This window comes from Puntigrus tetrazona, chromosome 24, assembly GCF_018831695.1.
Source record: "Puntigrus tetrazona isolate hp1 chromosome 24, ASM1883169v1, whole genome shotgun sequence".
NCBI lineage: Eukaryota > Metazoa > Chordata > Actinopteri > Cypriniformes > Cyprinidae > Puntigrus > Puntigrus tetrazona.
In genome coordinates, this window is record NC_056722.1 from 6,381,041 (window position 1) to 6,396,040 (window position 15,000).

The following is a 15,000-nucleotide window of genomic DNA, read 5'->3' on the forward strand; positions in this document are numbered from 1 at the left end:
GTTTGTCTTGTATAGAGGTCAGTGTGTGTGACGTCCAGCTCTGAAGTGACGAGCTGTCCTTCTCCACAGCAGAAGTCCTTCAGACCTGGACTGAACGCTCCGCTGCGTCTTCAGTTGTGTAATTAACATCCCAGCTCGTTAAGAGACCCGGCCACAAAGAGCCCACAGACTCCCCTTCCCTTCACTGATAGCTGCTCTTGACCACTTACTTGAGTGTGTGTGTGTGTGTGTGTGTGTGTGTGTGTGTGTGTGAGAGAGTGTGTGAGTGTGAGCTTGGTCAGTCTGAATACCAACACTTACGTGTGTGTGAGTGTGTGTGTGTGTGTGTGTGTGTGTGTGTGTGTGTGTGTGAGAGAGTGTGTGTGAGAGTGTGTGTGTGAGTGTGTGTGAGTGTGTGTGTGTGTGTGTGAGTGTGAGCTCGGTCAGTCTGAATACCAACACTTGTGTGTGTGTGTGTGTGTGTGTGTGTGTGTGAAAGTGTGTTTGTGTGTGTGTGTGTGTGTGAGAGTGTGTGTGTGTGTGTGTGTGTGAGTGTGAGCTCGGTCAGTCTGAATACCAACACTTACATCACACTCTGAATTAACAGCATCTTGAGAAAGTCAGAGAAAGCTGAGTCTGTTTAGTTTTAAAAGGTTCTTCATGCAGAAGCAGCGCAGCACTCTTCAGAGCACAGGGTGAAGGGTCACGGTGTAAAGGTGACGTAGAAGCATGTAGGTGTCTTTAATTCTGCTCAGCGGTGGCATACATGCAGGTACACAGGCATTATAGTGTGCATACTTTAAAGGAGACCTATTATGTCACCACCCCTCTTTTTTATTTCACAAAGTTTTATCTAAATCTCAGGCTTCCCAGAAGGTGACGTTTAGCTCGAAATCATTTATTAAATGTGTTGCGTGTGGAGTGTGACTTCTTAGGACTCTGTGTTCTTGTGGTTTTACTTGTGGTTTTCTGTATGCCCTACTTTTCGTTTCTGTTTCTTGTATCAGTGTCTTCAGGTGTGTCTCATTAATTTAGTTAATTACTTCATGTATTTAAGTCCAGTTTGTCCGATCGCTGTCTTTAATGTGTGTGTGGTTTTGTTTCCTGCCTGCTTGCAACTATATTCTTTATTTCGTGTGTAGAAGATTAAAAGACTGTATGTTATATTCTGGTCTAGCGCTCGTTCTCTTAAACCACACCGTGACAGGAAGCAGAAACAGGCTGTTTTTGTGCATGTCTCTTTAAATGCAGATGAGCTGCCCTTCAAAGCTCAGGTACTGTAGACGTCTGGGGCCTCGTTTATTAAACGTGCTCAGATTTGGTGGTAAAGTGTGTGCACTTCAGTCCATGGCTCATAAAACCGTGTTTGAGGTGGAAGGAGCTCACTTTTTATTGTCAGGCCACACGCTGCTCTGGATTCTGATGAGAGGGGATATTTTCTGCGCTAATGATATTAATTAGGAGTCGTTTACGAGCAGAGAGCTGAAACCATTTATTTGAGATAATTAGCGATTATTAATTAGCACATCTGAAAGAGAGGCGTACACGTGATTTGTGTTCCTACTTTTATTCTATGAATCGCATGTCAGAGAAATGATTGTAAGATTAAATGTAGAATGGTTTCTGTGCATCATTTTATAAATGAGGCCCCTAGAGTGTATGTGTCTTCTATGATTAAACAACTTCAGATTACATTCATGTGCATGCTTTCCCCGGAGGTCAGGGAGCTCCTCAGAAGATCAGTGTGAGGGTCTTACAGGTTGAGTGATTAGCTAGCCCTTTAAGTGACGGCAGTGTCCGTCAGCAGTCGTGGGTGGGGCTTGTAAACGACACGTTGGTTTGTTTTTACAGTTTTTAGTGTGTGTATTTTTATCATTGTGTGGTGGTTGTGTACACACACTGCAAACACACATCTATCAAGCTACATGTGAAAGAGAATAGCTGCCTCTTAATACTGGATCAGAGCTGGCATCATTTAGCCCGGCTTCACACAGAATTCTGAGCAGCCTTAACTCAGAAAGCATTATATTCATCCTGATCTGATTCACTTCAGTGCTTCATAAAATGCTCGCTTAACAATAGGTCATAGAGATTATAATGTTTAAATGTGAATGTGAATTGTAAAAGTGGTGCAATGCCTCCAAACCTTTTTGATTATTATTTCTGATCCCGGAGACGACGCACATATTCAGGATATGTTTTTGAGACCTCAAACTCAACATAACCCACTGAGATGCAATCTAAATTTCAGAAACAACACAACAGAGATTCTGTTTTCACACAAGACTATATTATGGTAATGGATATTGCTGTCATAATGTGGTCAAGCGGTATAATATTTATTGACCGTTTGTTAGAATCTCAGCATATAATTGACGCTAAGCTCCGCAAAAGCAATCTTCTTCTGGTTAACCAGAGTTTGAGAAAATAATGAGACAGCTTCCAGATCGTCACATCTCTTTAATAAGAGCTCTGCTGGTGAGACGCTCGGTGTCATCAGTGTTTGGGAAACACTCTTAAAATCAGCTGCATTTCTTGAATGATTTTATATTGTTCTCTGAGTTCACTTAATGGTAGTGAACAGGCAGCAATGTAGGATGGTGAGTAGGCGGAGCTAAACAGACAGTAATGTAGGATGGTGAGTGGGTGGAGCTAAACAGACAGCAATGTAGGATGGTGAGTAGGCGGAGCTAAACAGACAGTAATGTAGGATGGTGAGTGGGTGGAGCTAAATAGACAGCAATGTACAGTGGGTGGGCGGGGCTAAACAGACAACAATGTGGGATAGGTGGGCGGGGCTAAACAGGCGGCGATGTAGAAGCAGGTGTTGATCTTCTTCTGGGGAGGTGGTCTTTCACCTCACTATTACGTCTTAAATTGTCACAAAGTGAGTCGTTTTCTGAGCTTGGTTTCAATAAAAGTTGTTTGTAAACGAATGAGAAAGTTGTGGAACTTTACAGGATGTTTTTTCTAGTGTGTTGACCTGTTAAATGTCAAAAAATCATGGGAAATTTGATTCATTATACTACTTTTAGTCACCTGGGCTGTGGTGGCTTATTTTTAGTGTATTTTGTAGTATTTTTCAAGGTTCTTTCACTCCAGAAGCTGAAGGAAAAGCCTCTGTCTCTACGCTTTCTCCTGATTACTCTGAACACAGGGTCCGTCTCCTCAGTCATCACTCGATCAAGGTCTATGTTTATCAGGACCTGCAGGACTGGTTAGCAGCAGGTTAGCGTGGGGTTTATCTGTTCCAGTTGTTCACGTAGGCGCTCTAACCGAGGCTTTGAACTTTGATGGGATCCTCATGGGTGAAGCGGTCTGGGGTCCGGGGTCTCGGGGCCGTATATTGTAACCCCGTCTGCTTCTCATTGCTGTTTGATCACCTTCGTCAAAGTGCCTCTCTTTCAAGTGGTCTTCAATTCCCTCCAGAGATCCCGGCGTCTCTGGACATCAAATGTGCGCTTTCACAAACACCCTTTACCCGTTCTCCCTCACTCCCCGGGGAGCCTTGCCGCCGCTGAGAGCGCTGGGGTGAAGTGCTCGGGAGCTGAAGTGGATGCTCAGGAGCGTTGAGGAAGGGCAGATGGGCTGGAAGAGAGGAATGCCTTTGATGTGGCTTGTGGGTGGCATTATTACTATTCTTCAGAAAACAGGGACACAGTAGCTCCGGAGCTCTGAACACTAGCACATGCTGCAGAGAGATCTGCTTCCCAGGATCCCCGCTTGGATTATGAGGCTCCTTTTTCTTCTGTCTAGTAATAATACAATTCATGCATGCATGCATGTCTTCAGTTTAGAAATTTTAATTAGTAGAGATGAGAAAATTCATTTATAGCTTCCCAACGTAAAACATGCCAGGGTTATACCACGATGACCATTAACATTCTTAAGGGAAAAAACAAAACAAAAATGATCATAGTATAATTATTGATCATTAATTATTAATTATTTATATTTTAATAATTATTAATTATTACCATTATTGTTTTTAATAATTTATAATAAGTTCTTTAAATAATCTTTATTATTATTATTATTATTATTATTATTATTATTATTAATAAGTAAAGCAGTACTTTTAATAATAGACATTTGTAAATATTTTAAATTATTATAATTTTTTTAATGTAGTATTACCAGTAAAACATTTTTTTAAAATAAAACATTTTTATAATAATGTAAAAACATTAAACTAAGCAGTAATGCAATTTTGTTAACAATCATAAAAACCGTAATAATAATAATAATAATAATAGTAAATAATGTATTAGTAAATAAAGTCTGATCAGCTCACAGCTTCCACTTCTTCATACTAGAATAACAGAAGAAGAATCTCGAGACGCTTGAAGACTCCTGGAAGTCGTCAGAGGAGCTTCATTCAGTGGCTTTGCTTCAGAGACGATGAAGATCAACTCCTCAGCCTCAGAAGATCAAGATTTACTGCACACACAGAGCGCTAAGAACCAGCGCGGCGTCTCCCTGAACGATGTGTCCTCTTCACCCGAGGGATGAAAGGAAAGGCTGGTGTTTCTCGCTTCATTTAAAAGCAGACTCTCGGAGACAGAAAGCAGAGCTCATCCAGAACCGAAGAAGAGCACTTAGCAGAGAGACGCAGAAGAACAGATCAAATCACGCTGATGAAAGGACGAGGACGGCCGAGATGAAAGCTCTTCATTTTGATAATGACGACTTTTTCCGGAGGAGCATAAACAGATGAGAATATGTTTTTCTAAAGTTTTCAAAGGAGCTCTCTCTTCTGATGATCCTTCCTCTCGGTCTGCTCACGTGTGTTTCTGGAGATCTCAGGAGAACCAGACGAGAGACTCTCATAAAACACACACATCTAACGTGAAGTAATATTATGGCAAATGTGTGTTTTTGAGATGTTTGTGAGATTTTGAATACAGGCCTTCATTTTGCAGAAGATGTGAGGTGTTTTGTATTTTGTGTGAAGTTTGGAAAAAAGAGACAAAGTGTAAGCAGCTGAAAAAAACAGAAACATTTACTGAATAAGAAAAACACAAACTATACTGATGTTCAAAAGGATGGGGCACAAAGTCTCTTCTTCTCACTGAGTACATTCAAAATGTTGGGAAATCATTTTACTGTAAATCATCTGTTTTCTCTGTGAATGTGTGTTAAAGAGTGATTTATTTCTGATTTTCATCATCATTCCTCCAGTCTTCAGAGTCACATGATCTTCAGAAATCAGAATAATATACTGATTTACTGATCAACAAACATTTCTGATTATTATCAGTGTTGAACACAGTTGTGCTGCTCAGTATTTCTGAGGAAACTGTGACACATTTTATTTTTCAGGATTCACAGATGAATAGAAAGTTAATTTTATTCAGTTTATTTGAAATAGAAATCTGTAACATAATAAATGTTTTTCCTCACACTTTTGATGGTGATTTTCTTTCACTGCTCTGTTACAGAACACACTAGATTTGAATGACGGCTGACCAGAGCTTCTTTACACAGGACTGGTTCTGAGAGAGGAGTGCTTACAGTCTCTCTCTGCTTCTGTGTTTCCAGATCCTTCCTGCTGCCATCATGCTGCGGAGCTCTTCCCTCAGTGCAGAGGAGCCTGTGAACAGGTGAAGCTTCACACACACACACACACACACACACACACACACAGAGAGAGAGAGAGAGAAAAACACACACACACACACACACTCAGACACACACATACACTCAGAGAAACACACACACACACACACAGAGAGAGAGAGAGAGAGAGAGAGAGAGAGAGAGAAAAACACACACACAGACAGACACACACACACACTCAGAGAACACACACACACACTGAGAGAGAGAGAGAAACACACACACACACACACACTGAGAGAGAGAGAGAGAGAGACACACACACACACACACACACACAGACACACACATACACTCAGAGAAACACACACATAGACACACACACAGACAGACACACACACTCAGAGAAACACACACACACCTTATTACAGAAAATGTAGAGACAAAATAATGTATTACAGATTATATGAATATAAATATAGACTTTATTCTGTATTTATTTATTTTATATTTATTAATTGTTTAATAATAATTATTATTATCAATAGTCTGTGTGTGTGTGTGTGTGAAGACACACAGATATAAAGCTCAGTATTATTTGTATAACACTGTTCTTGGACAGAAGGGCTGTGTATTGTCTCTCTCTGGCTGCTGATGTTCAGACGGGTCGCTCACAAACACTGACCCGCTCCGTACAGTGAAGACTGCACCTGCCGGTCAGCGAGGGGTCAGCGAGGGGTCAGCGAGGGGTCAGAAGGACCGAGACAGACGAGAGCTAAGAGCCCGATCTATAAAGCAGCAGATTAGCCCGAGAGAATAATGACGGCTTGTTAGCGGCGCTGGGCAGAACAGACCCGGCCCATTTCATCTTAATGGACGGCCGAGGCTTTGAAGAGACGGGGCCCTCGGCCCTTTGAGGAGGGGCCACGCTGCTTCAGAAGATCTCCCCGCCATTGATTGAGCCTCTGAACAAAAACCTGAAGAAAGAAACCAGCAGAACATTTCCAAACGGACTCGCTGCTTTGATCACACACACGGCTTTATTAATCCATCCTCCTGATCATCACTCCTGCTTGTGTTTCTAATTTCACAACTTGTTCAAATATATTTTCATTCAAATTTAAAAATATTAACCAAATTAATTACTTAGTATAATGAGTAAATAATAAATTCATGTGCTTGAGATATCAATATATATATCAAGATAATAATAAGCTATAATTCCTGTATGAAGGCAATGGCATGAAGGCATGTACCTCAGCATAGAAAAGCATAAATACATGAATGTTTCTGTCATTTTTTACACGAAGCAGATGTTTTCCTGAATCCTTGCCTGATGTTCTACTGAACTAATCAGATCCCAGTCATTCCTCTTCTTCTGTCTTCAGCTGTCCAGCATCAGGAGCGAGTCTCGTCTGAAGCATCTCCTCCAGCGTCTGCCCAGCTACTGCCCCGAGTCTCTGGTAAGACGTCTCCTCTCTGTTTACATCGCCGCCGCTTCACAGGAAGTGGTCCTCCGCCGCTTCCTGTCCCTGCTGTGGTTCACCTGAAGCCAGACGCCTCCACCCTGTTCAGCTCAAACCTGTGATTACGTGCAGCCTCTAATTAGGCCGGCTTGCTTTGGATTCAGAGAAGGGATCTTGGAAGCATTTGAAAAGTGATCCAAAGCATTTTAAAGTCTGAATCAAAAGTGTTTTGAGTCGAAGGCATCGGAACCAGATTGTCGTTTGTGTTGGGTTCAGACGATGTCCTCTTCTCCTGAAACGAGTGGATGAGGAGCTTTCTGCGGCTCCTCTGCATCTACTTTTAATTAAAGTTGAGAGCTGCTTTCATACGGGTCCTTTATAACCAGACATAACCGCTAATAGGAGACGTTCGGTTTCAGTCAAGATACTTCACATGTTCTCTTGTGTACTTTGTGTTCAGTTCATACACTGTTCAAAAGATTTTGTAAAAGAAATGAATGCTTTTATTTGTCAGAGGTGCATTAAATGGATCAAAAGTGCAGTATAATATAGAAATAAACGCTGCATTATTATTATTATTATAAATGCTTTTCATCACATTCAAAATGTGTCACAGGTTTCACAATAATAATAATCAGAAGTGTTTTCTGATCAGTAACTGATTTCTGAAGATCATGTGACACTGAAGACTGGAGGAATGATGATGAAAATACAGAAATAAATCACACTTTAACACACATTCACAGAGAAAACAGATGATTTAAATCATAATAATATGTTCTGTTTTTACTGTACTTTTGATCAAATGAGACTTTTTCAGAAACATTAAAAAATCATCCCAACATTTTTCTGTTTTTTTTTTATACAGTATAATATCATGCTCATTGCGAAAAAATGCTTATATAAATAGTGACCTAAAGCAGTGCAGAATAATATTTTTGAACATTTATTTTATGCATAAATATTTAAGTTATTATTTTATTTTTTTTTTTGCTGTAAACCAGTGTTGTTGTGCTGAACCAGTCAGATCAGATCTGAAGAACCAGGTTCTAGTGGAGTGAATCTGATCACTGGTTCTCGAGGGTAAGGTGAGGTTTAGGTGGAGATACGGTCAACATGACATCTTTGGACTGTCAGCAAAATCAGGAGTGCTTTGAAATCTGTTCTTTTGAACCTGAACATCGTCATCAGCAGCTCCCTCGTGTTTCTTCAGTGAATAATGAGCTTCTTCTGGCTCTCTGTTTGGAAGCACATGAGAGCGAGCGGATGATGTATTCTGAGTCGTTGTCATGCTAAACATCTCCTTTTGGTTTTACAGAGCGAACTTTGGGTCTGCATCAACAACACGCTGCCGGGTGAGTACAGACGGAGACGTTTAGAGCAGAACACACCTGTCCCGGCCTTCAGAGAACCAGAGAGGATTTAGAGTCTCTGAAGAGCTAATGCCTCCCAGATGCACAAATATCACACTTCACATCAGTCACACTACACCTTACGCTTCGTAGCGGCATTCAAAGCACAGCCGCGTGAAATATGGACGGCGTGTCACGCTTCAGATGTTCTGACTGTGATTCTGAACGTCTCCAGGAGCATCCAAGAAGTCGGACGGATGGGTGGGTTTGGGCTGCTGTGAGCTGGCCATCTCCGCCGAGTGCCGCAGGGACTGCAAACAGGTCAGACTCAACTAATCCCGTCCCATCTACAGAAACGTCCAGGATGTGGCTCTCAGACGTGTGTGCTCTGCTTTCTCTTCAGGCGTCGTCTAAAAATGACATCACTAAAGTATGCAAGAAAGACACCGAGGTGAGAGTTCACCTTGATTTTACCTGAGTTTACAAATGCCTTGGAAGCCAGTTTGAAAATAAATCACGAGCTAGCTGTGAGCTCTTCTAGAAACGAGCTTTAGTAAAGTACAGATTCAGAACATGTTTCTTTAATGCAGAAATATTCAAAAGACGCTTTATTTTTTCTTGCTTTAAGTAGCATTTTGAGTCTCACATTGGAAGTCTGCAGAACCTGGACATGTTCTTAGGTCTTTGTTGACTTGGCATTAAGTATTCATTTATTTAGTATTAAAGCTGACCACAGAACCGGTGTGTTTCTTGAACCCCTGTCTTGTGTTCTCACCCTGTTAAGCTGTTTTTGGCTCTCATTACGCCGCAGTCCTTCCACTGATTGAGCGTAGTATTCCTGGATCTGAGCGTGTGCGCCTCACACCTTACTTTAAGCTTAAGGGTTTAAGCTCAGATCAATGCGGTCTGCTATCGGTCAGTTTCTAAAGGAAAACAAAACCTGTGCCAAAATTGGCTGATATTATAGAATAAGAAGGCACTTGCTCTTTTTTAAGCGGCTGTCATTTTTGACGAGGAACACCAAATTAAATTAGGGTTAAGTGATCACACTAGTGTCGGTAGTATTATTGTAATTAAAATTAAATTATTTATTATTAAAAATTTTATTTATATATTTTTTTATTATATTTAATATTTTTATATATTATAATATAATATATATTTTTTATTTATTCCAGTATTTTTTTCCTTTTTCTTCTGATATTTATATTTTACGTTATTGCAGCTGCATGTCCATTTTTACTAGTTTTAGGTAAGGATAATAACACTGGATCAGTCCTATCTGAAGCCAGCATGGAAAACACACTTCAGACACCTTAGCGACGCACAACAGTTCCCTGACGACCGTCAGCGTAAACCCAGTTGAACACGCGTCCCCTCGCTCTGGTGGAGATGTGGAGATGAAAGCAGCAGACTCTGGGAGGTCTTTATCCTTCATCAAAGAGCCGAAGTGACTCCACATCTCCGTGTTTGTTTGTGTAGCGGCTGAGTCTGAAATCAGCCTCCAGCTTTATTTGTGTTTATTCCTTTAAAGCCTGGTTTCAAGCACAGGCTCAAACCTCTTTATGAGCTGGTTTGGTCAGTGTTGAGCAGTGGAAAAACCGGACACATTACAGTCCAATAAATGTGTTGTGCGTTGGTCAGCGTGTCCGCTCGGCTCTGGAGATGCAGACGTCGAGCGTGATGTTTGCTTTGGATCGCTCTCACAGCCGCTCTTTCATCTCGTGCCCTCGAGCAAACTTACACATACTTCAGCTCGAAAAGAACCCAAGCCTTTAGCATTAGAGACAAAACCAAGGATTCAAAGATGTGGTCAGTTTTACTCAGGGTCAGTAAGATTTCTTCATGTCTCTTCTGCTCACCGAGGCCGCATGTGTTTGATTAGAAATACAGTAGAAATGATGCAATATTATTACAGTTTTCTGTGTTACAGAGTAGTTTGTGATTTTCAGCATCATTACTCCAGTGTCATCATCAATGTTGAAAACAGTTGTGCCGCACAATATTTTTGTGGAAACTGTCATTTAGTTTGTTGTTGTTTTATGATTCACAGATGAACAGAAAGTTCAAAGCAGCAGTTTTTCATTAAAATTGATGTTTTATATAACATTAGAAATGTCTGTAAATATTCATTTCTTTCTAAACGCACTTTCTAACAGTAGTGTAATTAATACTTGGATTCAGAAATAATTATCTGAAGTTTGAAAAAAGGAAGTCCCTTTTTGTGCAAATACAGAAAGAGATTTATTAATAAAAGTAGTCAGTGTTAGTCCGGTCTTAGTAATAATAACCTGACAATAATAATAATAATTAAAAGTCATTAGAATAATGACAAATACAATAAAATGATTTGTGTTATTCATAATTATTGACGTAATTCTTCATTTGATTTCTCTCTTGCAGAAACCACTCTTCAGCTGCATCACCAAAAATGAAAGTAAGCCGAGCTCCGGTGATCCGGTGATCCGTGTCTAGCTCATTTGTGTGGTTCAGTCCTCAGAGAATGGCTTGTTTGATGACGCCCCGTCTCTCGTCTCTGACCCGCTTGGGAAGGAAACGAGACGGAGTTGTGTCTGTGCCTGGGAGGCGAGGTCGTGACCTTTAACCTGCGCTCGCTGAGCTCAGGACCGAACGAAGAGCTTATCTGTGTGCGTTCATAGAGCAGACTCACTCCCAGACGGCTTCTATTAAACATGATCAGAGGATTCAGTGTGTGGTGACGTCTCGGGTGTTAGATCCTCACGGGTGTGTGTGTGTGTGTGTGTGTGTCCAGTGGGCTCAGTATGCTGCAGTTATGCAGGGAGACACACAAACTGCCATGAATACTGTCAGGCCATCTTCCGCACAGACTCGTCTCCGACCGTGTCCCAGATCAACGCCGTCAATGAGTACTGCCAGAGCATCAGTTCTCAGCTCATCAGCTGCGTCCACAACTACACCAAATCATACCCCATCCGCAGCCCCATCGACAGTGAGTACCAGCAACCACCGTCTGTAGTGGCAAAAAGTTTTAATTAAATCAAATTGATCAAATGTGACTGTAAAGAAATTTAAAATGTCACAAAAGATTTCTATTTTATATTATTCTGATTTCTGAAGATCATGTGACACTGAAGACTGGAGCAATGATGCTGAAAATCAGAAATAAATGACTCTTTAACAGAGATTCACATCCAAAAACATTCAAATAAAACAAATAATAAATCCGTTGAATAATAAAGTGAGGAATCGTTTACGGAACCAAAGAGAGTTGGGACTGTTTTCAATCAGTAACACAGTGTACACTTATCACAGTGTTGAAGATATATATATATCAAGTTAGTTCCCAAGGTGATATTCCTATTCTATTATTTTTTTTATCAACTAATGAAAACCTTTTTTGTTTTAGTCAAGCGACTCGTTGAATCATTCACTCAACTATCATTGTAGCTGACTTTAATCAGCGTGAGGTTGATTACCCAGAATGCCGTGCGTGTGCTCAGGTCTGTACTGCTGTGACCGGGCGGAGGAGGCTCACTGTCAGACGGCCTGTAAGCGTATCCTGCGCACGATGAGCACGGAGCAGGAGATCATGGAGGGTCTGATCAGTGAGTGTGGCAGTCAGCCGCTCCCGCAGGACCCTCTCTGGCAGTGCTTCCTGGGTAGTGCTCATCCTCCCGCCAACCCTGACCCCGAGTCACCGCCCATCGCCAAGATGGACTACGCCAAACTACACTGCTGCTTCAAGGCCAACACGTCCAGCTGCAGGTCCGTCATGAGTATACTGAAGTAGAGCCCAAGTACATTTTAAGTGTGTTTTATGTAGTAAGTATACTACTATTTCAATACTCCTTGGGGCTAAATTGGCCCACTTTATAGTTTATAAAAGTATGCTTCAAGTATAGCAGTAGTAAACTGAGTATACAGCTAGTTTACCTGCAACTATACTAACATAAAGGTATACTGAGAGTGGGGTAATGTAGTGTTTTTAGCACACTGAAGTATAATCTCAGTTTAGTACTTTTATACTGCAAGTATTCTCATAAGTCTTCTTCGTAACTCAATAAAGTTCGTTAATTAACAACATGAGCCAAGACTTTACTAATTCCTTATTAAATAAAAAAGTTGCGTTTGTTAACATTACTTAATTACCTCATACAACTGTATTTTAATTAACAAAGATTAATAAATAGCATAATAAATGCACTGTTCATTGTTTGTTAATGTTAATTAATACATTAATATTCATGTTAACAAATGACACCTTATTGTAAAGTGTTACCTTTTTCTTTATAGTATTAAAGTATTTTTAAGTATACTACTATATTCCTATTTATTAATTTGCATTAATTTGTATAAGTATATTATATTGTATACTTTATTATATTTCGTTAATTGAATATTTGAACATACAAAACATCAAAAGAAATGCATTTATACGTAAATTTTTTAAAAAACACTTGAATGTTAACATTTTGAACAAAAAGCTGAAAGATTGACTATCATTATCTCCTCTTCATAATGCTTTAAAAAATGCAATTAAAACTTTTTTGACCTTAGTTGAGGTTTGCTGAAGTGTAATGTTAAGACGGTGTCGTGTTAGGAACATGTGTCTGGAGATCAGCACTAACTGGGGCACTCAGACGTGGCAGGAGTTTGACCAGCACTGTGAATATAACCCTGCTGAGATGGACCTCATCACGTGTCTGGCCGACGTCCGGGAGCCCTGCCAGCTCGGCTGTAAAGACCTCAGCTACTGCACCAACTTCAACAACAGGTTAGAAACACCTCCAGTCCGACAGCATTAGGACGTTCCTCTTCTTCTGTCTGGTGACTCTTTCATTGATCGGCCACCAGAGAATCATTGAAATCGTTCATGTAGCTGATTCATTCAGGATCACAACAAGTAAACTGTTTTCATGAGCGAGGCAGACTTATTTTAGTATTGTTTATGCACTATTGTAGCATTAATATTTCAAATTTAGTTTTTTGTTTTGACAATTTTAGTTTTTATTTAGTTAGGTACATTTAAATGAGGTACATTTGCATTTTGTTGTTGTATTGTTTCTGTTTAGCTTTTTAAAATTCAGTTTTAGTTTTAGTAAACATTTTAGTTAGGGTACAAGATATTAACAAGAATATATGTATATTTTTTATTTTTTATCATTTATTTGCCAGATTCAAAAACAATTAACTGACTATGAATGATTCATTGAATGATTTACTTGATAATTTAGGAACACTTTATGAGTGAGTCATTGAATCATTTACTCAACCAGTTTGTTTAAAATTGCTGATTCATTCAGGAACAAGAAAAGGGACAGATGTGTGATGCATTTAAAATATTGTTGTTAGAGAAGTGCATTTATTAATCTTAGAAGGTCTTTATGAACACTTCAAGCAGGAGGTGTTTCAGACGTGTGCTCCAGCTTCACTTCAGTTAGAATTTATTGAATGGCTATCGTCAGTAGTTAAATATTGAGACATCAGTAGCACGGGCAGCAGAACTGGCCTTCAGTCATAAACAAATATACGTCTTTATGTTGTTTGTACATTAATTTGAAGTTTGAAATTATTTAAATGAAAAATACATTTAAAAACTTTAATGTGAGGTGGGATTTATCACGATTAATCACGATTAATTTGAGAAAAATGGTTAATTATTGTTGAATCTGGACTGATTCTGAAGCATTCAGGAAAAAACACAGCTAGCTTTTGTTTCGATGTGTCTTTCATTGTGGATCAAAAGTCCTGAAGATACTGATGATATTGTGTCTAAATGTATGTTATTGAACTTCTCGTTTATTGAACTGTAGTATAAGACAAGCATATACCTTCAATATCCAGCTATATACCAAAGCTGTTATTCTCTGTGAAAGCAGGCTGGGTCCTCAGGGTTCAGACGTTTATTATGTAACTGAACACGAGGTCTGTGTTACATGGAAAAATGAATATACAGCAGGCATATTGTTGGGTTTCCCTCTGGGCTGTGTGTTTTCTCTGCGGGTCACAGACGTAGACAGCATGATTTATGAAGGCAGAAGTAGTCCAGCATTGTTTTGGGGTCAAACAGGCATGGAGCTGTATGATAGCAGCACTGCTTCACGACTGCGTGGTCGGCCCAGATCCGCTCAGTCCTCGCCGAGGTTTGAGGAAGACCGATTCCAGATTCCTCCAAGAGTTTGTGGAAGTGACACAACAAGCCTGCTTAGATGATGAAATAACATGTCACATTTCTTCAGAGCCCTGTGAGAGCATCTACACGAGGCTCGCGCTGAATGTGCAGACTCCCGAGGGGCTTCGCGGGGGATTTCGTGACTTTTGAATCCAATTACAGCTGAGATTCTGACAGAACAGAACCATTCAATACTGAGTAAACAGAGCGAGGCTGACCCGAGACACTTAAACTCACACTGACCCTCTGTCATAGTCAGGGGTCGCTAATGCATTCAAGACATGATCAAAGAAGACGAGAGCCGCTCACAAACACACACACACTAATACATACACACACACACACACACACACACACACACACACACTAATACATACACACACACACACACACACTAACACACACACTAATACATACACAAACACACTAACACACACACACACACACACACTAATACATACACACACACACACTAATACATACACAAACA

At 40.2% G+C, this 15,000-nt stretch overlaps 1 protein-coding gene across 1 annotated transcript in view; it reads left to right on the forward strand.

The window, feature by feature from the left end:
- reck (reversion-inducing-cysteine-rich protein with kazal motifs) overlaps positions 1 to 15,000 on the forward strand; it is a 34,559-nt gene that overhangs the window by 7,743 nt on the left and 11,816 nt on the right. Inside the window, exons 2-10 of the mRNA XM_043226461.1 lie at positions 5,521 to 5,582; positions 6,927 to 7,001; positions 8,323 to 8,359; positions 8,592 to 8,677; positions 8,760 to 8,807; positions 10,760 to 10,793; positions 11,130 to 11,327; positions 11,839 to 12,103; positions 12,939 to 13,112. Of these exons, the coding sequence (XP_043082396.1) occupies positions 5,521 to 5,582; positions 6,927 to 7,001; positions 8,323 to 8,359; positions 8,592 to 8,677; positions 8,760 to 8,807; positions 10,760 to 10,793; positions 11,130 to 11,327; positions 11,839 to 12,103; positions 12,939 to 13,112 (979 nt within the window). The remainder of the gene's footprint in view (positions 1 to 5,520; positions 5,583 to 6,926; positions 7,002 to 8,322; positions 8,360 to 8,591; positions 8,678 to 8,759; positions 8,808 to 10,759; positions 10,794 to 11,129; positions 11,328 to 11,838; positions 12,104 to 12,938; positions 13,113 to 15,000) is intronic.